The sequence below is a fragment of the Amblyraja radiata genome, chromosome 18 (genome assembly GCF_010909765.2).
Source record: "Amblyraja radiata isolate CabotCenter1 chromosome 18, sAmbRad1.1.pri, whole genome shotgun sequence".
NCBI lineage: Eukaryota > Metazoa > Chordata > Chondrichthyes > Rajiformes > Rajidae > Amblyraja > Amblyraja radiata.
Window position 1 is genome coordinate 26,461,249 of NC_045973.1, and position 26,814 is coordinate 26,488,062.

Below are 26,814 nucleotides of genomic sequence, written 5' to 3' on the forward strand. Positions count from 1 at the left end.
CAGAAGGAAACCATCAACAGGACAGCATTCACTGCGGGTCTGGCCACATTTTGACGACCTGTGGCCGTAGAACGCCCAGCAAAATGGCAAAGATCCCACCACAAGGTATGTCAACTCTATGTTTTGTTCTACGTCATTCATTTGTTTTGTCGTGCAGCATCTTGCAAACAGTCAGGATATGTGGGGTAAAACACAGTGCTGGAGGAACTCAGTGGGTCAGGCAAGGCTGGATATGTTTCACACACAACAGTCCCCTTGCATCCACACAGGGGCTGTCCCATTGATGGAAACATAGAACAGCACAGGAACCGGCCCTTCAGCCCATAATGTCCATGCCCAACATAATGTGTGCCATGACCTGAATCGTCACCCATACGTTTTCTCCAGTGATGCTGTCTGACCCGCTGAGATACTCCAGCACGTTGTGTCTTCGGTATATACCAGCATCTGCAGTTCCTTTCTACACATAATGTGGGAGATACAGACTTTTATAGAAAGGGGGAAGGTGGACTGATGGATTAAGACACAGAATAGGAACAGGCCCTTCAGCCACAATGTCCGTGCTGAACGTGACAGCAACTAATCTCTGCCTGCACGTGATCCATATTCCACCATTCCCTGCACTTCCATGTGCCTATCCAAAACTCTCTAAAAGCCACTATCATATCTGCCTCCACCACAACCCCTGGCAGCACGTTCCAGGCACCCACCTGTGTAATAAAACTTGCCACATACTTCTCCCTTAAACTTTGCCTCTAGTCATTGACATTTCCATCCTGGGGAAAGGGTTCTGACTCTCGCCGCTATTTATGCCTTCCTCGATTTTAAATTATTCTATCAGGTCTCCTCCCCCCCCCAACCTCCGATGTTCTAAGAAAATAAACAAATTCTGATACAATTACTTTGTGTCTTCCTTCATGCAAGATGACACAAAAACATCCAGAGGTTCAAATGAACAAATAGAGTCACAGAATCATACATTGCTGAAACAGGCCCTTCGGCCCAACTTCTCCATGCCGGCCAAGATGCCCCATCCAAGCTAGTTCCATTTGCTCGCATTTGGCCCAAATCCCTCGAAACCTTTCCTATCCACGTACCTGATAAATGCTTATTAAACCTACCTCAACTACCTCCTCCGGTGGCTCATTCCAAAAACTCACCACTCTCTGTAAAAAAAAAAGTTACCTCTCGGGTTCCATTTAAATCTTTCCCCTCACACCTTAAACCTCTGTCCCTTCGTGCTCGATTCCCCTACTCTGGGCAAAAGACTGTGCATTTACCAGATCTATTTCTCTCATGATTTTGTACACTATAAGATCACCCCTCATCCTCCTGCGCTCAATGGAATAATGCCCTAGCCTGCTCAACCTCTCCCTATAGATCAAGCCCTTGAGTCCTGGCAAAATCTTTGTAAATCTTCTCTGCACCCTTTCCATCTTGACATCTTTCCTATAGCATGGGGTCAAAAACTGAACACAATACTCTAAATGTGGCCTCACCAATGTCTTATACAACTGCAACATGACCTCCCGACGCTCAGTCCGCAATAACCTACCTGAACTCCCGGTGGCTCAGCACTTCAACTCCCCCTCCCATTCCCAATCCGACCTTTCTGTCCTGGGTCTCCTCCATTGCCAGAGTGAGCAACAGCGGAAATTGGAGGAACAGCACCTCATATTCCGTCTGGGGACCTTGCGTCCGTATGGCATTAACATTGAATTCTCCCAATTTTGCTAGCCCTTGCTGTCTCCTCCCCTTCCTTAACCCTCTAGCTGTCTCCTCCCACCCTCCCATCCGCCCGCCCTCGGGCTCCTCCCCCTCCTCCCCTTTTCCTTCTCCCCCCCCCACCCCCCATCAGTCTGAAGAAGGGTTTCGGCCCGAAACGTCGCCTATTTCCTTCGCTCCATAGATGCTGCTGCACCCGCTGAGTTTCCCCAGCAATTTTGTGTACCCGCCTATACTCAATACCCTGACTGATGATTGCTAATGTGCCAAAGGCCTTTTTGACCACCCATCTACTATTAAATTCCATCCACCGTTACTTAGCCCACCTGCCCAACCGATCAAGATCCTGCTGCAATTTTTTTACAACCGTCTTCATCGATCTGTAATACAATATTTGTATCATGTTTATACTCAGGGCAAAAACAGAGCAGGCTTAGGCGGGGCACCTTGGTGGGCATGGGTGAGTTGGGCAGGAGGGCCTGTTCCCGTGCTGTGTGACTCTGACTGACACACTGGGTAAGGTTTGCCCCATTCCTTTCCACTCATGGTGGCCCCAGCTCCACTGATTGGGATCCCATGCTCCCAGTGAACTGGGGAAGGATCCCAACCCGAAAGTCATCTATCCATTCCCTCCACAGATGCTGCTTGACCCACTGAGTTCTTCCAGCACTTTTGTGTTTTGCTCCCTCTGAACTTACTGGGTTCACTAAGTTAATTGTCACAACACTAGGAAAGAACAATACAGATAAATTAAAATATGTAGAATGAATATTGACAATTACAATAATACTTTATTAGCCAAGTATGTTTTGCAACATAGGAGGAATTTAATTTGCCAAGTCAGACAAACAAATAAAAATCAACAGAACACACAAAACACATTTTAACATTAACATCCACCACAGTGACTCCTCCACATTCCTCACTGTGATGGAAGGCGTAAAAAAGTGGTCTCATCAATGTCCTCTCTTTGCTCTATATATTGAAAGATATTTGGACAGGTCTATGGATAGGAAGCATTTAGAGGATGTGGGCCAAATGCAGGCAAATGGGACAAGCCCAGTAAGTCAACTTGCTTGGCGTGGACAACGTGGACCGAATGGCCTGTGACCCGTGCTGTACGGATCCGTTATTACGCATCCATCAGTCCTGGAAATTGGTTCATCCAAGCCCACCCTGCGCGCCGATTACCGAGGGAGTTGAGGGATAGAACAGGGCAATGGGATTGATGAACGGCGGTGGGGTAGAGGGGCCAAAGGGCCTGTTCTTGCTGCTGTTACTGTGGGACGGCCCCAGAGGGAGTGGATTTTGGCGAGGCAAGGTACTGGGAGTTTCAAAAGCCTCAAATGAGGAGGGACCTGCGGAGATCCGGCGGCGTGCAGCGACAGGGGCGGGGAGGGGAGGGGGGGGGGGGGTTAGGATATGAGGGGGGGTTAGGATAGGGGAGCGGTGGTTCAGGAGTGGGACGTGGGAGCTGGAAGCGGAAGGGGTGGACCATGTCCCAGAGTCGGAGGTTACAAATAAGTTTTCCCGAACTTTTCAAAACTTTTGCCAAACTTTCTGTGAAAGTTTTTTTTGGGGATTTTTCAGTGCGGAGCCGCGCAGCCCTGTCCCCGCCGGCCGGTGCACCCCTCCCGACCCCACAACCCCGCCTACAACCCCTTCCCCCGGGTTCCCATACCCATTGCCTTCCACGCCCCCTTCCTAAAAACAAAACCGCATTCTGACAAGCCCACCCACTCGTTCTACCCCCTTTCACCCCTCTCCGCCTCTCCCTTCAACCAACCTCGCCTCCACCCCTTTCTTCCCCCTCCCCCCTTCATTTATCTCCAAACCTGCAACCAGTCCTCGCCCCCAACTCTTCTGCCATTCCCCTTCCTGCCTTCCCCCTTCCTCAACCATTCCTCCCCCTTACCCCCGCCTTCCGCCACCTCTTCATATCCTTTGCCCCATCCTCCCCTACCATCTCTCCTTCTCTCCCATTCTCTTCCACCCCTGCCCAACCCTCCCCCCCCCCCCACACCTCCCCATCGCCCCTGCCCCCCACCCTCTCCTTGCCCCTTCTCCCTTGCTCATCTCCCCCCCCCCCCCCCCCCCCACTGTCCTGTTGCCCCCACCAGACCCAGGAACAGCCTCCACCCGGTGCCTAACTCTGCCCATTCCCCTCCCTGGTGTTACAGAGTCGCCCATGGAAAGCATGAAGATTCGGAGGAGGAGGGAGATTGAGGACAGGGATCAGCCCGAGCGGGGGCGAGAGGAGGCTGGAGAAACGTCCTGGACGGTGGGTTCACAGGTCACGCTGCCCTATCTGTTGTCCGGAATAGGCATGGTTCTGGCCGGGTTTGAGTTGGACATTATTCAGGTCAGTCCCTTATTTTCTTTTGAGTTTATTGTCATGTGTACCGTGGTATTGCACTGATCCCCATCAAGAGAACCAGTATTGAACCGTGACTTGTTTGACTTTATTTATTGTCATGTGTACCAAGGTACAGTGAAAAACTTTTGTTGCATGCTAACCAGTCACAGAAAAGATAATAGATGATTATAATCCAGCAGTCCAGAATGTACATGATAAAGGGATTAACATTCAGTGCAAGATAAATTCAGTAAAGTCCAATCAAAGATAGCCCAAGGGTCTCCAATGAGGTAGATAGTAGGTCAGGACTGTTCTCTAGTTGGTGGTAGGATGCTTCAGTTGCCTGATAACAGCAACTGTCCCTGAATCTTGAGATGTGTGCGTTTTCAGACGTCAATAACTTATGTCTGATGGGAGAGGGGGGAAGAGGGAGTGGCCAGGGTGAGACTTGCCTCTGGCCTCTGGAACTGATGCGCTGCAATACTTATTGGTAGTTTAGTTTATTGCCACATGTACCGAGGTACAGCAAAAAACTTTTTGTTGCGTGCTATCCAGTCAGCGGATAGAGTTCCACTGTTTCCATCCTTGTATCCTGTCGTTAGCACAACTTCCCTAGCCAACAATAGACCCTTATGGACTCCACATCTCCATCTATCAATCTCCAGTGATGCTGCCTGACCCGCTAAGTTACTCCAGCATTTTGTGTCTATCTTCACCTGAAAGACAATACATGATTACATTCGAGCTGTACTGTACACTGACAATGACAATTAAAATTGAATCTGAATCTGAATCTGAATCTGAGCTGTTAGCAGTGTACAGATGGAGGATAAAAGGAGTAACATTTAGTGCAAGATAAAGTCTAGTAAATTATGAATAAAGACAGTCCGTGGGTCTCCAGTGAGGTAGATGGTAGCTCAGGACAGCTTGCTAGTTATTGATAGGACGGTTCAGTTGCCTGATCACATCTGGGAAGAAGCTGTCCCTGAATCTGGAGGTGTGCGTTTTCACACTTCTGTACCTCTTGCCTGAAGAGGGAGCGACTTCAAACCTCCCCATCCCCACCCAGTTATCGCAGAGTGTGCTATTGTGAAGAGAGTCTGGAGAAGGATGCAAGGGGCCCTTGTCACAGTTTATCCCTTTAGACTGCAGAGATACAGAGTGGAAACGGGTCCTTCGGCCCACCAAGTGTACGCTAACCAGTGATCAACCCCATACGCTAGCACTATCCTACACACTCGGCCCAATTTAACAATTTTTACCAAAACCAATCAACCTACAAAACTCTATGTTTTTGGAGAGTGGGAGAAAACCAGAGCACCCGGAGAAAATGCACACGGTCACAGGGAGAACGCACGAACTACGTACAGACAGGATCGAAGATAGCCAGGATCGAACCCGGGTCTCTGGCGCTGTAAGGCAGCAACTCTAATGTTGCACCACTGTTCTGCCATATACATCCCAAACAGCTCCCTAACAGGGGACTCTCTGATTTACGGGCTGTTCCCAGGGCAAGTTTGGAGCCAAACATCAAGTGCTGCTGGAAGACCATCAACTCGGTGAAAGATGCTCTATGCCCAAAACCTGTTGACCTTCCAGCAGAGCGAGATGTCCTTCAGGGAATGTTGCCGACTGGCCCTCTCCAGACTGCAGGAGTTCGTGTTGAGGGACGCACTGAAGCTCGGTGCAGACAACACCAGGGCTCCGTGGGGGAGGACCACAGTCTAGGGTCCTTCCGTAGCTGGACATTGGGGGGGCCAGTGGGTCACCCCTCAAACAGGGGAAGGGATAGCACCCTAGGGGGCCATATGAATGGCAAGGGTGTTTTGTTTAAAGATAGGTGTGAACACTACTGAGTACGACACTGTTGAATGTGTGGACACCGAGAATGTATGAAGTATCAGCAGTTTTCCTTTTGTAAATTCTGAATACAGTTTATTTTTTAGGGAAGAAAATTGACCCCCAAGTATGGCACGAAAATCGGCCTTCAGCCTAACTCATCCATGCCGACCAACATACTCCATCTAACAGTCCCATTCGCCTGTTTGCCTGAGATAGAAACATAAAAAATAGGTGCAGGAGGAGGCCATTCAGCCCTTTGAACCAGCACCGCCATTCACTGGGATCATAGCTGAGCAGCCAAAATCAGTACCCCCCCCCACGTTCCTGCTTTCTCCCCATATCCCCCTAAACCTGTCCGATCCATGTACCTGTCTGAACAAGGGTGCTGACCAGAATCGTCACCTATCCATGTTCTCCAGAGATGCTGCCTGACCCGCTGAGTCACCCCAGCACTTTGTGTCTTTCCCTGACTAAATGTCTCTTAAATGTTGTTGTTCTACCTGCTTCAGCTATATCCTCTGCGAGCTCGTTCCATACACCCCCCACCTTCTGTGTGAAAAATATCGCGATTAAATCTTTCCCCTCTAACCTTTAACCTATGTCTATTGATTCCCCTGTAAAACAGTGTGCGTTCATCCTAGCTATTCCCCTCATGATGTTGTACACCTCTATAAGACCACCTCTCATCCTTCTGCGCTCCAAGGAATAAAGTCCTAGCCTGCCCAGCCCCGCCCTGTAGCCCAGGCCCCTGAGTCCAAGTACCATCCTCGTAAATCTTCTCTGCACTCTTTCCAGTTTAACAGCATTAATTAAATTGTTTTTTTTATAGTCTGGCAGCACCTGATGCGCTACAATGCTGAAAACCATATTCTGCACTCTGTATCTTCCCCTTTGCTCCATCTGTTATACTTGAGTTTGACCTGATTATACACTGTATTATCTGTTTTGTTTGGATAGCATGCAAAACAAAGCTTTTCACTGTACCTCGGTACACGTGACAATAATAAGTCTGAACATAAGTTGTAGTTCAACAAACAGCACTAAACTATTAAAAAAAAGTCACCTTCCCATGTTCTCCAGAGATGCTACCTGACTCGCTGAGTTACTCCAGTACTCTGTCTTTCCCTATCCAAATGTCTCGTAAGGATTGTTATTCTACCTGCCTCAACCAATTCCTCTGGCAGCTCAGTGTAGGTCAGGCAGCATGTCTGGAGAACATGGAGAGAATGGGTTGACTGGGGTTATATACACTGGAATTTAGCAGGATGAGAGGGCATCTTATAGAAACATATAAAATTCTTAAGGGATTGGACAGGCTAGATGCAGGAAAAATGTTCCCAATGTTGGGGGAGTCCAGAACCAGGGGTCACGGTTTAAGAATACGGGGTAGGTCATTTAGGGCTGAGATGATGAAAAACCTTTTCACCCAGAGTTGTGAATCTGTGGAATTCTCTGCCACAGAAGGCAGTGCAGGCCAATTTACTGGATGTTTTCAAAGAGAATTAGATATAACTCGTAGGGTTAACGGAATCAAGGGATATGGGAAGAAAGCAGGAATGGGGTATTGATTTTGGATGATCAGCCTTGATCATATTGAATGGCGGTGCTGGCTCGAAGGGCTGAATGGCCTACTCCAGCGCCGATTTTCTATGTTTCTATGATAGGTGAGTAATCTGAACAAGGATCCCGACCTGAAATGTTCTCCAGAGATGCTGCGTGACACGCTGGATTACTCCAGCAAATTGTGTTTTAAACCAGCATCCACAGTAGCTTGTATTTCATTTTTCATTTTACACTGCCAGCTCCTCCTTTGTCCCCCCCACCCCACGGCAGCCCCCCCCCCACACTGGGTGCTCCATTGTTCTCCCCCCCCCCCACCACCACCACTTTGTGACAAGATTAGCGTGTAGCCAAATGGTGGACAGGCATCCCTGTCCATTGTTCCATTGAAGAAGGGTCCCGACCTGATACGTCACCTAACCATGTTCCCCAGAGACTCTGCCTGACCTGGTGAGTTACTCCATAACTTTGTGTTTATCTTCGGTATAATCCAGCATCTGCTGTTCCTTCCCACACATGACTAGTCTGAGGAAGGGTCCTCCTGACCTGAAATGTCCACCACAGATGCTGCCTGATCTGCTGAGTTACTCCAGCACTTTGTGTCTTTTTTTGTAAAGCAGCATCTGCAGTTTGCTGTGTCACCAGAGGCCCAGGCATTAGTTGTGTCCATCCAATCAGCAAGCTGCCGGTGTGATGTCATAGATTGTTTAGATTTGTGTCGCGGGTCGCTGGGGATCCCCCCCCCCCCGCCCCCCCCCCCACCAACAGGTCCACACGGCCACACGGGATGTTGTGCAACCCCTTGCCTGTGCTCAGGGCCGCCCACCACACCCCTCACTGGAGCAGGCACTCTCGGTCAGATTCGTTTGACAACAGTTGATTCCTTGTACTACCCGCTGCTGCCAAGTCTGCCCATTATGTCCGTCAGGACTCAGCCGCCTTGGTCAGTGTGGGCTCCTTCAGATAATGCAGGAGCATTCATCAAGGGGGGGTTAGCTTGGGGTGGCATGGTGGCACGGCGATAGAGTTGCTGCCTACAGTGCCAGAGACCCGGGTTCAATCCTGACTACGGGTGCTGGCAGACGGAGTTTGCACCTTCTCCTTGTGACCGCGGGGGTTTTCTCCAGGTGCTCCGGTTTCCTCCCACACTCCAAGGACGTTCAGGTTTGCAGGTTAATTGGCTTTGGTACAATTGTAAAATTGGCCCTAGTGTGTGTAGGATGATATTAGTGTACAGTTCTCCCTGTGACTGTGTGGGTTTCCTCCGGGTGCTCCAGTATCCTCCCACATCCCAAAAATGTGTGTGTGCGGGTTTGCAGATTGACCAGCCCTCTATAAATTGCCCCCCCAGCCTGTAGGGAGTTGGTGAGAAAGTGGGATAACATAGAACTAGTGATTGATGGTTAGCATGGACTCGGTGGGCCGAAGGGCCTGTTTTCCTGCTCTAGCTCTAAACAGCTGCCTGACCCGCTGAGTTTCTCCAGAACTGTGTAATTCGCACCAGAGAATGATAGCTGGAACCTGGAGCAAGAGGCAGGATGCTGGAGGGACTCGGCAGATCGGGCAGTGTCCGTGGAGGCAGAGGGGTGGTCGACATTTTGGGTTGGGACCTGCTGAGGGGAGGGGTCAGAGGCTGGAGGTGGCGAAGCAGGTGTGGGGGGTGGTGGGGGGGGGGGGGGATGGAGCCATGGTTAGGGAGCGAAGGGAGGCAGGCTAGAAAGTGGCAATGTAACCTACCTCCCCTCCCCCCTTGCCCCCTTCCTCCACTCTAGTCATTTAACCAGTTCCACAGTTCACCACATTGTATCTCTCTTAAGATCATACCTTCCCTGACCAACAATGGGCCCGCCAGGCCACCTCCCTGCCTGAAGTCATCTGTTGGTGATGCTGCTTTCACAGTAGGGGAATGAGTGGAGTGGAGGGGGGGGGGGGGGGGGGTGAATCCTTCTCCACCTTTGCCCTCTGATTCCATGAGATCTTCCTGTGGTTCTGAGCCCTCCTCCCCCCCCCCCCCTCTCCCAAACTGCCAGAATAGGGCACGGAACAGTACAGCACAAGAACAGGCCCTTCGGCCCATGATGTCCGTGCCGAACATGATGCCAACACCATCTGTTGGACATAATCCATATCCCTCTTATCCCTGCATGTTCATGTGCCTATCCAAACGTCTCTGAAACACCACTGTTGTAACTGTCTCCTCCACCCCTGCCTCCCATGGTGTAAAAATGCTTGCCCCACGCATCTACATTTGCCCCTCTCACCTTCATCCTATGACCGCTAGTCTTTGACATTTCCACCTTGGGGAAAAGGTTCTGACTGTCTCCCCTATCTATTCCTTTCAATTTTATATACAGCTATTCAGTCTCTCTGTATAATTTTATAATTTATTTACTGTTCATAATTTATCCATTTACCTGTCTATTTATATTTATCTATTTATTTATTTGTCAATCTGTCAATGCATTTATTCATCTATTATATGCATTTTTATTTATTTATTATTTATTTTTGTTGAATACTTCTAACTGGTCTCACCACATAATCTTATATACTTATTTGAGGTCTCCCCTCAACCTCTGAAGCCCATGACAGAACAATCCGTCTGTCCAACCTCTCCCCGTAGCTTTAATGCTCTAATCCAGGCAGCATTCCGGTAAACACCTTCCCCCTCTCCAATGCCTCCAGTACATCCAGACCAGCCTCGACGCTGTGCCCTGCTGCTGAGACAGCAGAATTGGCCAGAGCCGCCTGTTCCTGCTCTCCGCATGCCAACGGCAAACCAAACAGCTTCTCTGTATGTAGCACAGGTCTGACTCACTGCAAGGCTGCAACACAGAAATAAGAACTGTTCATCTGCCTAGCCTGTGCCATTGTAGAGAGAGGGACAGAGACAGAGAGAGAGAGGGAGAGAGAGAGAGGGACAGAGAGAGAGAGACAGAGAGGGACAGAGACAGAGAGAGAGAGGGACAGAGAGAGAGGGACAGAGAGAGAGGGACAGAGAGAGAGAGAGAGGGACAGAGAGAGAGAGGGACAGAGAGAGAGAGTGACAGAGACAGAGAGTGACAGAGAGAGAGAAGGACAGAGAGAGAGGGACAGAGAGAGAGAGGGACAGAGAGAGAGAGGGACAGAGAGAGAGAGTGACACGGAGAGAGAGTGACAGGGAGAGGGGGGGTCAGTGAGAGTGGGACGGACAGAGAGAGAGAGAGAGGGAGAGATGAGGTGACAGACAGAGTGAGAGGGAGGGACAGAGGGCGAATTCTAGTTTAATCTCTGTGTAACTCGTCAGATCCTCTGATCTCCCAGCGAAGGGCAGAGTCACCCTGGAGTGGGTTGCTGGGGACGTTTTCCCAGAGGCAGCGCCCGTGCAGACCCGTGCTGCAGCTGGTCAAGCCATCACCGGGGGTCAGGAGGTCCAATCCTGGCCGGGTCACCCCCTGGTCGAGCAGCGTCTGAGGGGGAAGGAGCTGGTGGCCATGGGCTAGTTCGCCACCCGGTGGCGGGAGAACCATGTATGTGAAGCAGCTCAGACTCCAGCTGTGGTTCAACGAAGGGCGTCTACGCGAGTTCACCTGCCGCCTCGCCAAATACCCACCGGGCTTCCAGCCGGAGACCGGCTTCTCCTTGATCTCCCAGATCCTCCTGCCCTTCCTGCTGGCCGGAGTCGGGATGGTGGCGGCCGGAATCGTCATGGACATTGTGCAAGTGGGTATTCCTGCAGACCGCGCTCCACCCGAGGCCGACACCGAGACCGTGTGGGTGGGGGGGGCTAATGTGGTAGCACCAGGGAGGGTGGGAAGTCCTGGGGTGGTGGCACACAGGGATCCGGAACATTCTATCTGTAATCTGCCACGGACTGAGCTTGAACATTTAAAATCAGGGATTGTGTGCAGCAGGTAACAAGGTATTGAAGATGGGATAGCACAGGCTAAAGGGGTTGGTGGCCTCACAACCAGTATTAACTGGGCACCGAGGTGCTTGTTCAGTACTGCCCCTCCCACAGTACTGCACTCCCCAACACTATGATGCTGTTTGGATCCTGAGATTCTGGTGAAAACCAAACTATTTCTGGTTTAACGGCAGTGATTATGTTTTGGGGGGGGGGGGGGGGGGTTTAAGCCTGGACTAACTTGACCAATTGCCTGTTAATGTCCAAAGTGGCGACTCTCTCCCGCCCACCTTGCCACCACACCCCCCCCCCCCCCCCCAACAAACGTCACGTTGCCTCTTTCTCTGGAAGTTGAATTCTATTTACAGCATAGGAATGGTGTGTCTGAGGTGTGACTGCGTCTGCATTTAGGTTGCTGACATTTGCTGATGAAATGTTTTGGTTTAGTTCAGAGATGCAGCGTGGAATCAGGCAGTTTGGCCCACTGAGTCCACGCCGACCACCCCTTCACACTAGTTCTATGTTGTCCCACTTTCTCATCCGCTCCCTACACACTAGGGGAAAGTTACAAAGGGGCAATTAACCTACAGACCTGCACGTTTTTGGGGGGATGTGGGCGGATACCCATGTGGTCACAGGGATAACGTGCAAACTCCACACACTGACAGCACCCAAAGTCAGGAACGAACCCCGGGTCACTGGTGCAGGAAGGCAGCGGCTCCACCCGCTGCACACTGTGCCGCCATATTCTCACAACTTGACTCGTATTCTATTGACCCTTACAGTGTTTCAAACACTCTCCCTCGTTATCTCTCCCCTTTGCCTTCTCATTCTCCTTTTCATGACCACCCTCTTCATGTCTCTCTCTCCCTGTCTCTCTCTTACAGAGGGTGGTGGGCATATGAAATGAGCTGCCAGAGGAGATAGTTGAGGCATGTACAATAACAACATGTAAAAGGCATTTGGAGAGGTACATGGATAGGAAAGGTTTCAAGGGAGACGGGTCAAACACTAAGAGTCACAATTGTCATATGTGAATCAGTGAAATTCTTACTTGCAGCAGCTTAACAGGATTGTAAACACAATAACATGCAGATAAATGAAGAATTCTCAACAATGCAATAAATTGATAATCGTAATATTAGGTAACCAGAATAGTGCAAAACCAAAGACAGTAATGCACTCTTTAATGTTAACACCACAGACATGTTTTACTTCTTGTGGTTTAACAGACACATAAACACAATAACATGCAAGTAAATATATAATAATCAATAATACAATAAATTAATAACTGACACTGGGAAACTATAATAGTGCAAAAACTGAAGTCCGCATACCCACCCAAGACACAGTCCATAGAAGATCACAGTTGCTGCGGTTAGTGTTGTGCAGTGTTCAAGAGCTGATGGTTGCTGGGATGAAGGTGTTCTTGAACCTGGAGGTCACGGTTCTCAGGCTCCCGACGGTAGCAGCGAGATGAGAGCGTGGCCAGGATGGTGTGGGTCTGTGATGATGCCGGCTGCCTTTTTGAGGCAGAGCCTCCTGTAGATGCCTTGGATGGTGGTGAGGTTGTGGGCCGGGAAGTGTCCATCACTCTCTGTAGTCTCCTTCGCTCCTGGCGTTCGTGTTGCTGACCCAGGCCGTGATGCAACCAGTCAGTGTGCTCTCTACCGTACACCTGTAGACAGTGGATAGTGTTCTGTTCCATTGTCTTGCTGCATTCTGGGAGACTTGCTGTGTGCAGTAGTCTGTCTATGTTGGGTGCATTTACTGTCCTGTGAAGCACTTTGGGATGCCCAGGGGTTGTGATAAAATAGTAGCCAGTATTCCTCTGATTTAGGTTTATTATTGTCACTTGTACTGAGATACAGGGAAAAGCTTTGTTTTGCGTACGATCCAATGACATCAGATAATACTATCAGTTCATACTCAAGAACAATGAGCAAAGGGGGAGATACAGAGTGGAGATGATAGTTCTCAGCATTGTGGCGCATCAGTTCCATAGACAAAGTCCAATGTCCGCAATGGATAGAGGTGAATGCAAGTTTATGAAAAGACTGTTCAGGAGTCTGATATCAGAGGGGGAGCAGCTATTTCTGAGCCTGGTGATGTGCGCTTTCAAGCTTCTATACCTACTGCCCAACGGGGGCAGGTAGAAGAACAAATGACTTTGAAAGTCTTTGATGATGTTGGCTGCTTTCCCGAGGCAGCGTGCAGTGTAGATGGAGTCGATGGTGGGGAGTCTGGTCTGTGTGATGGACTGGGCTACATCCACAACTCTGTGATTTGTTGCAGTCTTGGGCAGAGCAGTTCCCAAACCAAGTTGTGATGCATCCCGATAGGATTCTTCCTCTGGTGCATCTGTAGATGTTGGTGAGAGTAGTTGGAGATGTACTGAACTTTCCCTTAAGGGCCAGTCCCACGAGCATGCGACCTGCATGCGGCAAGCGCGACCAAACCGGAAGCGGGGGCCGCGCGGAGTTCGAGTGAGTGATGTGAAGTTCGAGCGAAGTCCGCGGGAAGTTCGCGCATGCCGTACAGCGTCGAGGCGGTGCGTATGGCGTCGAGGCGGCTGCGGGCCGGCAGGCCATTGCCGCGCAGAATTTTTGAACACGGTCAGTTTTTCGGAACCCCGCGCAATGTCGGGACCAGCTCCGCACAACTCCATACGGCTCCGGCAATCAAAGTGGGACCGGCCCCGCGAGGCCGTACGGCTCAAGCAACCATGTTAGGTTGCGCTTGCCGCATGGAGTCGCATGCTCGTGGGACAGGCCCTTAAGGTTTCTTGGATGCTTTCATGTTGTCAATGATGTGGATAGTTGGGATTGGGCCTACCTCGCGAGTGGACTTGTTGTGGGTGGGGGACGGGAAGGGAGATGGAAGCATTGACTCAAACCCCCCCCCCTCCCCCCACAAATGATCTCTGTCTGTTGGCAGGGTGGATGCCCTTGCCTGCAGTGAGGAGACCCCAGGTGTTGGAGAGGGAGATGAGGAAGGGTTTCTGTAGTCAGAGGGTGGTGAATCTGTGGGATTCATTGCCACAGAAGGCTGTGGAGACTAAGTCAATGGGTATTTTTAAGGTGGAGATAGATAGATTCCTCATTAGTATGGGTGTCGGGGGTTACAGGGAGAAGGCAGGAGAATGGGGTTGTGAGGGAAAGGTAGATCAGCCATGGTTGAATGGTGGAGTAGACTTGATCAGCCGAATGGTGTAATTCTGCTCCGTCTTTATGAACCTCAGGAGACCCATCCACGCCTGGTCTACATGGAACGGCAGCAGCCAGGCTGGAGGTTTCTGGGGCCGGGCGGAGGGTCCTGATGATTGCGGGCGGAGGGTTGCCGTGGGGACGGGTGGACGGCCAGTCACTAACCTCTCACCTCTCTCCTCCCCCACTCTCCCTAGCACTGGCCGGTGTTCAAGGCAATGTCCGAAATCTTCATCCTAGCCCCTGCCCTGGTGGGGCTGAAGGGCAACCTGGAGATGACCCTGGCGTCCCGGCTGTCCACAGCGGTGAGTGACCCCTCCGACCTCTGACCTCTCCCCAGGGCAGTCGCTTGTCCATCAGCCGTCATCCGGACCCCGAGCCCAATGTCACCCTTGGGTGCCAGCCATCATTTGGATAAGATGTTGATGGGACATCCCTTTTGGAAATATATTGGGCATGTGTCACAGTACAGCACAGGAACAGGCCCTTCAGCCCACAACATCCATGCTGTTAAACTAATCTCCACTGCCTGCACGTAATCCATATCCCTCTATTCCCTGCGTATCCTATGTACCTATCTAGAAGCCTTTCAAACGCTACTGTCGTATCTGCCTCCACCACCACCCCTTAGCCTCCTACACTCCAGTGAGGATAATCTCAGCCTTCAACCATAGCCCTTCATTCCAGACCACATTCTGGTGAATCTCACCTGCACCCTGAGGTTGGGATCTTACTCCTTGGAGCGTAGGAGGCTGAGGGGTGATCTTATAGCGGTGTATAAAATCATGAAGCAAATAGATGGGGTAAACACACAGTATTTTACACAGAGTAGGAGAATCAAAAACCAGAGGTCATAGGTTTAAGGTGAGAGGGGAAAGATTTACATAGAACAGTACAGCACAAAGATCCTCCGCTATAAGATCTTTGGTCCAGCACAGGAACAGGCCCTTCGAGGTGTGGCGCAAGCCTGGATCGCCGCTGCGAGCACGAGATAAAACTGTCTGATTAACTGTTCATAAGTTATAGGAGCTGAATTAGGCCATCATGTCTACTCCGCCATTTAATCATGACTGATCTACCTTTCCCTCTCAACTCTATTCTCCTGCCTTCTCCCCATAACCCCTGACACCCACACTAATCAACAATTTGTTAATATCCACTTTTAAAATACCCAATGACAGCCTCCACAGCATCTGTGGCAATTAATTCCACAGATTCACCGCCCACTGACTAAAGAAATTCCTCCGCATCTTTCTAAAGTACGTCTTTTTTGTAACTATTTGTAGGTTTATCACTGATCTTTGTTTACCTTGCCTTACTTGAGGTCTGCTGTATGGTCTTACTGGGTTGTATGCAAGACAAAGCCATTCACTGTACCTAGGTACATGTGACAGCAAAGTATAATTGAAACATTGATAGGGAAGGTTTAGAGAGAACTGCCTGCTGAGTTACATTTTGTGTCGGTGAGGTTTCGAGGGTCGTGGGGCAAGTGCGGGGGGGTGGGAGGTGTTGAGCCCCGGTGCTGACTGACACTGTGCGCTGTTACTGTCACAGGCAAACACTGGGAAACTGGACTCTGCTGCTGACTGCTGGCTGCTGGTGACGAGCAACTTGGCCGTCATACAGGTAGGGCACGGAACCCCCTCGCCCCCGGCCCCCTGCCCACGGCCCCCAGTCTCCCGTCCCCTGCCCACGGCCCCCGGTCTCCCGTCCCCTGCCCCATCCCCATCCCCGGTGCGTGTCTTCAGCCACAATGTGGACACGTAAACCCTCGGAGGGAGGGTGGGACCAGTGTTTGCTATTGCCGATTGTCCGAGTATAACCGAGTAAGCGATTCACTGCAACCATCTTGCAGACACTCCGTGAAACGAGTTATTTTCATATACAAAGTTGTTTTTTTGTTACTGCAAGCTAAAAATACCACAGGATGTGTGTTACATTGTTTGATAGAGTTATGTGTGGAAGGAAATGTCAATCTCAATGGCCTCCACAGTGTAACCAGCAGCCTGTGTTCTTAAAGAGACAGTCCGTTATAACCAAAATACATTGTAAAGAGGTCTGGAGTAACGAGAGTTTATTGTGCTAGAGTAACTCAGCAGGTCAGGCAGCTTTTCTGAAGAACATGGATAAGTGACGTTTCGGGACGGGACACTTCAGACTCATGAAGGGTCCCAACCTGAAACATCACCATTCCGTGCTCTCCAGAAATGCTGCCTGACTCACTGGGTTACTCCAGCACTTTGTGCCCTTTTGTGTATTAACTAGCATCTGCAGTTCTTTGTCTCTACAAGTACATGGCCACATGGGCATTCTGCGTGTTTTACTTGCATGTGTATATACAGGTATTTTATGTCTGCCAGTGTGTGTATATGTGTGCTGTCTGTGTACATCTGCATGTTTCGGGTGTGTACATGCTCATGTGCTGTGTGTGAACACATATGTGCTGTGAGTGTACACATCTACGCTTGCTGTTTGTATATTTGTGTACATTTATATGCACCGATGTACAGTGAGAAGCTTTGTTTTGCATGCTATCCAATCAGATCAGATATACCATGCATAAATACAACAGTTCAAACTTAAGTGCAATAGGTAGAGCAAAGGGGAAGATACAGAGTGCAGAATATAGTTCTCAGCATTGTAGCTCATCAGTTCCAGTGACAAAGTCCAATGTCCACAATGGGGTAGCGGTGAATTGAACATTACCCTAGATTATGGAGGCCTGGTAACAGAGGGGAAGAAGCTGTTCCTGAGTCTGGTGGTGCAGGCTTTCAAGTTTCTGTACCTTCAGCCGGACGGGAGCGAGAAGAAGAAGCAATGACCGGGATATGAGTGGATCTTGATGATGTCGGCTGCTTTCCCGGGGCAGCGTGAAGTGTAGATGGAGTTGATGGTGGGGATGTCTGGTCTGTGTGACGGACTGGGCTACATCCACAACTCTCTGCGACTTCCTGCGGTGTTGGGCAGAGCTGTTCCCAAACCGAGCTGTGACGCATCCCGATACAATGCTTTCTACGATGCACCTGTAGACGTTGGGAAGAGTCGTTGGAGTTTGTGCGTACGTGTGGGCGTGTACACGTGCTGTGTGTACATATGTGTGTGTGTGTACATGCGCAATGTGTATCTGAAGGAGTATATGTGCCAAATGTGTGCTGTATACATGTGTCCATGTACACATAACATGTGTATGTACGCATGCCATGTATATCTGTGTAATGGTATATGGGCCATGCTTGTGCATGTTCACGTGTAGTATGTATGCGTATGAGCCATGTGTGTGCATGCACATGTGCCGTGCGTATGTTAATGTTCTATGTGTATGTACTTATGGGCTTGTACGAGTACAGTATGTACATGTGCCATGTGTATGTTCACATGCTGTGTGCATGTATGTGCAGCGTGTGCTGACCTGCGTGTCTCCACAGCTCCAGTCCACGGTGGTGGGGTTAATTTCGGCAGTGGTGGCCATCACCCTGGGCTCGATCTCTGGGGGCAACATCGAGCTCAACCGCGCCATCCTGCTCTGTGCCAGCAGCGCCAGTACCGCCTTCATCGCCTCGCTGATCCTAAGTACGTGACCCCAGCCCCACAAACCTCACCCCATGCCCCCTTACGCACACACTCCTCCCCTCTCCCCCCCCCCCTCCCCCCCAGTGCTAGCAGCGCCAACACCACGCTGATCCTAGGTACGTGACCCCTGACCCCATCCCCCTGAACTTCACCCGCCCCCGCGCCCACTCCCCTCACTCCACCCCCCTCCCCCCCCGCCCGGATATAGAGGGGGGGAGGAGAGGGAAGACATTTCTCCCGCTGAATTTCCACCCACTGCAGTTCCACCGGTGACCACATGATGGGAGCATTGGGCCAGTGACAGGTCTCCTTGAATTACCCCCCCCACTTTGCCCACCCCTCCTACCTACTCTTCCCCCCCCCCTTCTCAACCTCTCTCCCCCATTCCCTCTCCCCCTGCCCCCAGGTCTGGTGATGGTCGCGGTGATCCTGGGCTCACGGAAGGTGGGGGTGAACCCAGACAACGTTGCCACGCCGATCGCCGCCAGCCTCGGCGACCTGGTCACCCTCTCCCTGCTGGCAGCGATCAGCAGCACCCTGTACCAGTACGCCGGTAGGTGGGGGAGGGGTAGGTGGGGGGGGGGGGCCCGGGGGCGGTGTGGGAGGGGCCATACTGAGTGAGGGAGGGTCTGACTGCCGCCCCTGTCTCCAGACATAACCTACCTGGCTCCCGCGGTGTGCGGGCTCCTGATCACGGTGACGCCAGTGTGGCTGCTGATCGCCCGGCGGAACAGCTCGAGCCGAGAGGTGCTGCAGACTGGCTGGCAACCCGTCCTGGTGGCCATGTTGATCAGCAGGTGGGTCCCACATATATACACACACACACACACACACACACACACACACACACACACACACACACACACACACACACACACACACACACACACACACACACACACACACACACACACACACACACACACACACACACACACACACGCCCCCTGCATCACGCACACACACCCTACATCACACACACACACACACGCCCCCTGCATCACACACACACACCCTACATCACACACACACACACACACACACACACACACACACACACACACACACACACACACACACACTCCCCCACCACACACACACACACTCCCCCCATCACACACACACTCCCCCCATCACACACACACACCCATCATCACACACACACACACACCCCCCATCTCACACACACACACACACACCCCCATCATCTCACACACACACACACTCCCCCCATCACACACACACACACACTCCCCCCATCACACACACACACCCATCATCACACACACACACACTCCCCCCATCACACACACACACACACACACACACACACACACACACACACACACACACACACACACACACACACACACCCCCCCATCACACACACACACCCATACACTCACACCCCCATCACACCCACACTCACCCCTATCACACACTCTCCCGGCCGGGGAGGGTTAGTTGGAGTGTTTTTCGAGGCAATCCTTTCACTGATCAAACGTCTCCACTGGTGAATGTTTTGCAGTTGCGGGGGTCTGATCCTGGACAAGATGATCACAGACCCGCGGTTTCAGGGAATGGCCGTGTTCACACCTGTCATCAACGGTGAGTTCACCCATCAGGTTAGCAGAACACGTGACAATCAGCTCAGTTAAAACTAAGCTAAACTAAACTAAAACTAAGGGGAGGAGAATCAGGAGACATTGGTTTATGGTGAGAGGGGAAAGATGTACAGACTTTTTTCACAAAGAGAGTGGTGGGAGTATGGAACGAGCTGCCACAGGAGATAGATAGATACATAGAAACATTCCTATTTTCCTGTTATGAAACATAAAACATGACAGCCCACTCTCAGCACTGATACGGTGGGCCAAAGAGCCTGTTTCTGCACTGCTCTATTTTGTGTAGTTATTGCAGCTGGAATCTGTAGCTGGCACAACTGCAGTGGGTAGAACCGCTGCCTCGCATCGCCAGAGACCCTGGTTCAACCGTGACCTCAGGTGCTGTCTGTGTATGCAATTTGCACCTTCAATTAGAAGATTGAGGGGGGATCTTATAGAAAATTACAGAATTCTTAAGTGGTTGGACAGGCTAGATGCAGGAAGATTGTTCCCGATGTTGGGGAAGTCCAGGACAAGGGGTCACAGTTTAAGGATAAGGGGAAATCCTTTAGGACCGAGATGAGAAAATCATTTTTTACACAGAGAGTGGTGAATCTCTGGAACTCTCTGCCACAGAAGGTAGTTGAGGCCAGTTCATTGGCTATATTTAAGAGGGAGTTAGATGTGGCCCTTGGGGCTAAAGGGATCAGGGGGTATGGAGAGAAGGCAGGTACAGGATACTGAGTTGGATGATCAGCCATGATCATATTGAATGGCAGTGCAGGCTCGAAGGGCCGAATGGCCTACTGCTGCACCTATTTTCTATGTTTCTCTCTGTGAAGCGTGCGTTTCCTCCGGGTGCTCTGGTTTCCTTCCACATTCCAAAGATGTGTGGGTTTGTAGGTTAATTAGTCTTCTGTAAATTGCCCCTAGTGTTTAGTGAGTGGATGAGAAAGTGGAATAACATCAAACTAATGTGAACGGGAGATCAACGGTGAGGCAGTGGGCCGATCCCAGTTTACAAAAAAAAACACAAGGTGCTGGAATAACTCTGCAGGTCAGGCAGCATCTGTGCAGAACATGGATAGGTGACGTTTCGGGTCAGTCTTCTGACTGATGATGGTGTATTTTTGTAGTGTATTGAGTATAGATGTTGGGAGGTCATGTTGCAGTTATACAGAGTATTGTGTTCAGTTTTGGGCACCATGTTATAGTAAAGATATTGTCAAGCAGAAACATAGAAAATAGGTGGAGTAGGCCATTCGGCCCTTCCAGCCAGCACCGCCATTCAATGTGACCATGGCTGATCATCCAAATTCAGTATCCCGTTCCTGCTTTCTCCCCATATCCCTTGATTCCATTAACCCTAAAAGCTAAGGTACACAAAAATGCTGGAGAAACTCAGCGGGTGCAGCAGCATCTATGGAGCGAAGGAAATAGGCAACATTTCGGGCCGAAACCCTTCTTCAGACCCCAAGAGCTAAATCTATCTCTCTTGAAAACATCTAGTGAATTGGCCTCCTCTGCCTTCTGTGGCAGAGAATTCCACAGATTCACAACTCTCTGGGTGAAAACATTTTTCCTCATCTCAGTTCTAAATGGCCTACCCCTTATCCTTAAATTGTGACTCCTGGTTCTGGACTCTCCCAACATCGGGAACATTTTTCCTGCATCTACCCTGTCCAATCCCTTAGGAATTTTATAATTTTATAAGAAACCCTCTCATCCTTCTAAATTCCAGTGAATGGCGGTGCTGGCTCGAAGGGCCGAATGGCCTTCTCCTGCACCTATTTTCAATGTTTTTACTATTCTGTGTTCAAGTTGAATGTTGTACTTCAAGGAGAGGTGGGAGCTGGGGATGGTTGGGGTTGTACCGAGGGCTAGAATGGGCTCGATGAGCTGAATGTCCTGCTGCTTCACGCTCCGACGGTCTGATGCACGCGTTGGCCGGGGCTGACACTCCACCCCTGACCTTCTACCTTTGCCCCTCCCCCTCAGGAGTCGGCGGGAACCTGGTGGCGATCCAGGCTAGTCGCATCTCCACCTACCTGCACCAGAGCAGCATTCCGGGAGAACTGCCGCAAGGCATGCAGGAGCTGTGTCCCAACGTCTGCCAAATCTTCCTGCGCTCAGGTAGGTCTCACCAGGGTGGGGAGTGCCCTCATCCTGCCACGCGGCTCCCCTTGCCCTCTCCACCGCATTTCGCCCTCCCCTTATGTCCTCTGATTCTCACATCTCTCCCGCCCCTCCTGTCTGTTTTCCATAACCCCTCCATTTTTCCCCCCCTCATCCTCCTTCCCCTGCGTTTCTCACACTCCTCCTCCCCTCCCCCCCCCCCACTACCCCCCCATTCAACTGCAGTTAATCCGATCCCCAAATCCTCCCCCTACAACTCCTTGTCCACACCCAGCAACTGTGTTCAGTGCGGCCATTCTCAAAAGTATTGGTCTATTACTGTTGTGTGTACGGAGATTCAGTGAAAAACTGCGTGCTCTCCAGTTAAATCAGTCAGTTCATGAGTACAACCAAACCGAACGCAAGTACAAACAGGTAGAGCAAAGAGAAAACAGGAAAGACAGTTACAGGCAAAGTGCAGATTAAAAAAAGCTCAAAGTCCATGCTGAGGTAGGTTGGAAGATCGGGTCTAGACCCTAGTTTATGGTTGGACCGATCAGTAGTCTGATAACAGCGGGGAAAAAGATAGTCCTGAGTCTGGTGGAGCGCACTTTCAAGCTTTTGTATCTTCTGGCCAATAGGAGAGGGAATGACCGGGGCGTGAGTGGTCCTTGATGATGTCGGCTGCTTTCCCGAGGCAGCGTGAAGTGTAGATGGAGTCGATGGTGGGGAGTCTGGTCTGTGTGACGGACTGTGCTACATCCACAACTCTCTGTGATTTGTTGCAGTCTTGGGCAGAGCAGTTCCCAAACCAAGCTATGATGCATCCCGATAGGATGCTTTCCACGATGCACCTGTAGACATGCCGAACTTTCTTATGTAGTAAAAAGGAACTGCAGATGCTGGTTTACACAAAAAGACAAAGTGCTGGAGTAACTCAGAGAGCCAGGCAGCATCTTTGGAGAGAACATGGGCCAAGTGACGTTTTGGGTCAAGACCCTTCTTCAGACAGATTGGGGGTGGTGGGGGAGGGGGGGAAGAAAGCTGAGAGAGGGGAGGGGCAGGTAATATGTGGACACGTGCGAGCGGGGTGTTTGAGAGGCAGATGGTTGAAATGAAGGCCAGACATTAAGGTGTGTGAGTAAAGAAACTACAACAGTTGTGAGACAGAGTGGCAAATTGTGAAGCCAGAGGAAGGAATGTGGGAGGAGGGGGGGAATGGGTGGGAGTCCAGATGGGACATTGCGGGGGGGGGGGGGGGGGGGGAGGGGAGTTGCTAGTGGTGGACTCCCCTGCACTGGTGAGACTCGCTGACCATTTCAGATTCAGATTCAGATTCAATTTTAATTGTCATTGTCAGTGTACAGTACAGAGACAACGAAATGCATTTAGCATCTCCCTGGAAGAGCAACATAGCAAATGATTTGAATAAATAATAATAAGTGTCCGGGGGGGGGGGGGGGGGGTGATTGGCAGTCACCGAGGTACGTTGTTGAGTAGAGTGACAGCCGCCGGGAAGAAGCTGTTCCTGGACCTGCTGGTCTGGCAACGGAGAGACCTGTAGCGCCTCCTGGATGGTAGGAGGGTAAACAGTCCATGGTTGGGGTGAGAGCAGTCCTTGGCGATGCTGAGCTCCCTTCGCAGACAACGCTTGCTTTGAACAGACTCAATGGAGGGGAGTGAGGAACCGGTGATGCGTTGGGCAATTTTCACCACCCTCTGCAATGCCTTCCGGTCGGAGACAAAGCAGTTGCCATACCATACTGTGATGCAGTTGGTAAGGATGCTCTCGATGGTGCAGCGGTAGAAGTTCACCAGGATCTGAGGAGACAGATGGACCTTCTTCAGTCTCCTCAGGAAGAAGAGACGCTGGTGAGCCTTCTTGATCAGAGTTGAGGTATTGTGGGTCCAAGAGAGGTCATCGGAGATGTTGACTCCCAGGAACCTGAAGCTAGAAACACGTTCCACCTCCGTCCCGTTAATGTGGATGGGGGTGTGCGTGCCGCCCCTGGACTTCCTGAAGTCTACAATGAGCTCCTTGGTCTTCTTGGAGTTAAGGGCCAGGTTGTTGTCAGCGCACCATGCTGCTAAGTGCTGGACCTCCTCCCTGTAGGCCGACTCATCGTTGATGCTGATGAGGCCAATCACCGTTGTAACATCTGCATACTTGATGATGGTGTTAGTACCATGTACAGGTGTGCAGTCATAGGTGAAGAGGGAGTAGAGGAGGGGGCTCAGCACACAGCCCTGTGGAACGCCGGTGTTCAGGGTGAGGGTTGAAGAGGTGTGCTTGTCTAACCTAACAGACTGGGGCCTGTTGGTTAGAAAGTCCAGTATCCAGTTGAAGAGGGAGGGGTCGATGCCCAGGTTACCGAGTTTGGTGATCAGTTTTGATGGTATAATGGTGTTGAATGCTGAGCTATAATCGATGAACAGCATTCTCATTTGCCCCACAGTTGCTAGCTGGTGGGTTTGAGACAGTCAGCAGGATTGGGTGGTGCTGTCGAGTATTAACCACACCCTCTACCCCCCACAGGTCCAAACTCAAACTCTGCCCGTGTGCTGTTGTTTCTGGTGGTGCCAGGGCACCTGCTCTTCCTCTTCACCATCCACGTGGCGCGTGGTGGCCACGCCTCCATCACCCGCATCTTCACCGTCTTCTACCTCATCGCCTCCCTGCTCCAGGTACCCGGGGGGGGGGAAGGGGCACCACGCTGTGAGCGGGGCGTGGGGGGGGGAGGGAGGGGGGTTACTGAGGGAGTGGGGACACTGAGGGACGGGCAGTACTGTGTGTGGGACGTTACTGAAGGAGGGGCCACTGACTACTCTCTCCCTGGGGACAGGTGTTCCTGTTGCTATGCGGCGCGGAGCTGCTGGTGAGACTAGCGTGGAAACTGAGACTGGATCCCGACAACTTTTCCATCCCGTACCTGACCGCCTTTGGGGACCTGCTGGGAATCAGCTTCCTCGCAATCTGCTTCTACGCCAAGCTGGTGACAGAAGGTTGAGGTCGGGGGAGAGAGAGAGAGAGAGAGATGGAGCGGCCATTCCCCGCGCCCGCACATTGGGGACGCATCTCGCCACGATCACCGCGCCGCACTGACCCCAGGGGCCCGTGCACAACCGCCCTGTGCTGGGGGAGGGGGTGGAGAGGCCCCTACCCAGAACCAACCCCTCAGCTACAGAAACAGGCCATTCAACCTCTCCCCTGCACGCCCGTGCCTAGTGAAAGCAGCCTCGGTGTTTGCCAGTGGCCATGAGGGGTCATCGAACCGTTTCCCTTGCCACCAGGTGTACAGCCCATACTCCCGGCCGGCATGTCGCTCACTCCCAGCTCCGCCGCAGAGTAAATATTTATTTTGCACCATCTCGTGTGGTCTTTGCACATTTATTCTCAAGCTGACTCAAACTGTTTGTGTTAAATAACCAAAGTCAAACCAAACTTTTCAGATCTCTCAAAGGTACAGCAATCAACATATAAGCATTAGTGTGTGTGTGTGTGTGTGTGTGTGACCTGTGTGTGTGTGTGTGTGTGTGTGTGACCTATGAGGACTGACCCTCACCCCAATCCCTTTGTTTAGCCTGCCTGCTCCTCCAATTAACCCTCAATAGAATCTGGTCTGGGGGAGTTTCCTGTCCTTTCCCTCCCCCACCCCAGATTCACCCGGTGAAACCACATCGCACCCCTTGCCTTCTGGACCAGAGTTGTAGCACCTTCCTCCCCCTGCTTGGATGTCCACTCGATCTCCCAGCACAGAGGCGACTCGACCACCCCCCCCCCCCCCCCCGCGGAATGGAAGGGGACAGACCACCGGAAAAGCAGAAATGTACAAAATCACTTTTATTTTTACAAAAACATTTCACCAGTTGTAATCGTGGCTCAGATTATTTTTTAGCCACCAACTTTGCATTCATATTTTTCGAGTTCACATTTTCAGTCATCAGTAAAAAAAAAGAATCATCCATGTACCCAACCATTACAGAGAATTTACCAGTTATAGGGTCACACAGCACGGAAACAGGCCAACTCGACCAAGATGCCCCATCTAAGCTAGTCCCATTTGGCCCGCATCCCTCCAGATCTTTCCTGTTTGTGTACCTGTTCAAATGTCTTTGAGGTTCTGAAGAACCCTTCAAAGCATCTGAAGAAAGGTCCCAACCCGAAACATCACCTATCTATGTTCTCCATAGATGCTGCCTGTTCTGCTGAATTACTCTAGCACTTTGTGTCCTTGTTTCTAATGCTTTAAATATTATTGTAGTACCTGCCTCCACTACCTCCTCTGGCAGCTCGCTCCATACACCCGCCACCCTCTGTAGAAAAGCTGCCCACAGGTTCCTATTAAATCTTTCCATTCTCATCGTAAATATGCTCTCTGGTTCTTGATTCCCCTGAAAAACTGTGCATTCACACGATCTCACTCACAATTTTACACACCAATATAAGATCACCCTCGCATGCTCCAAGGAATAAAGTCCTAGCCTGCCCAACCCCTCCCTGTATCTCAGGCCCTCGTTTCCTAACAACATTCCTGGCATTCCCAGAATCAGTGCAGCAAACGTTAAACAATGACCTGTCCAATAGCAGGAATTAAGAACTGATACCAAGGATTAATCATTCAAAGCGGGGTATTAACCAATTAAAACATGCATAACAAGCAGTGACCAAGGATTTCAACCTGTCCTTAAACAAAAGAACAATGTAATGCCCCTGTCCCACTTAGGAAACCTGAACGGAAACCTCTGCAGACTTTGCGCCCCACCCAAGGTTTCCGTGCGGTTCCCGGAGGTTGCAGGTAGTGGAAGCAGGTAGGGAGACTGACAAAAACCTCCGGGAACCGCACGGAAACCTTGGGTGGGGCCCAAAGTCTCCAGAGGTTTCCGTTCAGGTTTCCTAAGTGGGACAGGGGCATGAGCTCCTCTCCAGTCCTCTAGGACTCTGCCTGT

At 51.0% G+C, this 26,814-nt stretch overlaps 1 protein-coding gene across 5 annotated transcripts; it reads left to right on the top strand.

Moving 5' to 3' along the window:
- Window positions 1-25,236, top strand: slc41a3 (solute carrier family 41 member 3). Of its 5 annotated transcripts, none has more exons than XM_033036956.1 (11): window positions 1-105; window positions 3,906-4,087; window positions 14,776-14,883; window positions 16,133-16,204; window positions 18,004-18,148; window positions 18,555-18,701; window positions 18,801-18,945; window positions 19,677-19,756; window positions 21,751-21,885; window positions 24,404-24,552; window positions 24,711-25,236. In XM_033036956.1, exons 1-11 carry the CDS (start codon window positions 84-86, stop codon window positions 24,873-24,875), a joined length of 1,350 nt encoding a protein of 449 aa, XP_032892847.1. In that variant the 5' UTR covers window positions 1-83; the 3' UTR covers window positions 24,876-25,236. The 5 variants fall into 5 exon arrangements, with proteins under 5 accessions (XP_032892847.1, XP_032892851.1, XP_032892850.1 ...); XM_033036959.1 differs by lacking the exon at window positions 1-105 and adding an exon at window positions 3,245-3,348; XM_033036957.1 differs by lacking the exon at window positions 1-105 and adding an exon at window positions 10,770-11,185 and having other exon boundaries at window positions 3,831-4,087.
- The last annotated feature ends 1,578 nt before the right edge of the window (window positions 25,237-26,814 follow it).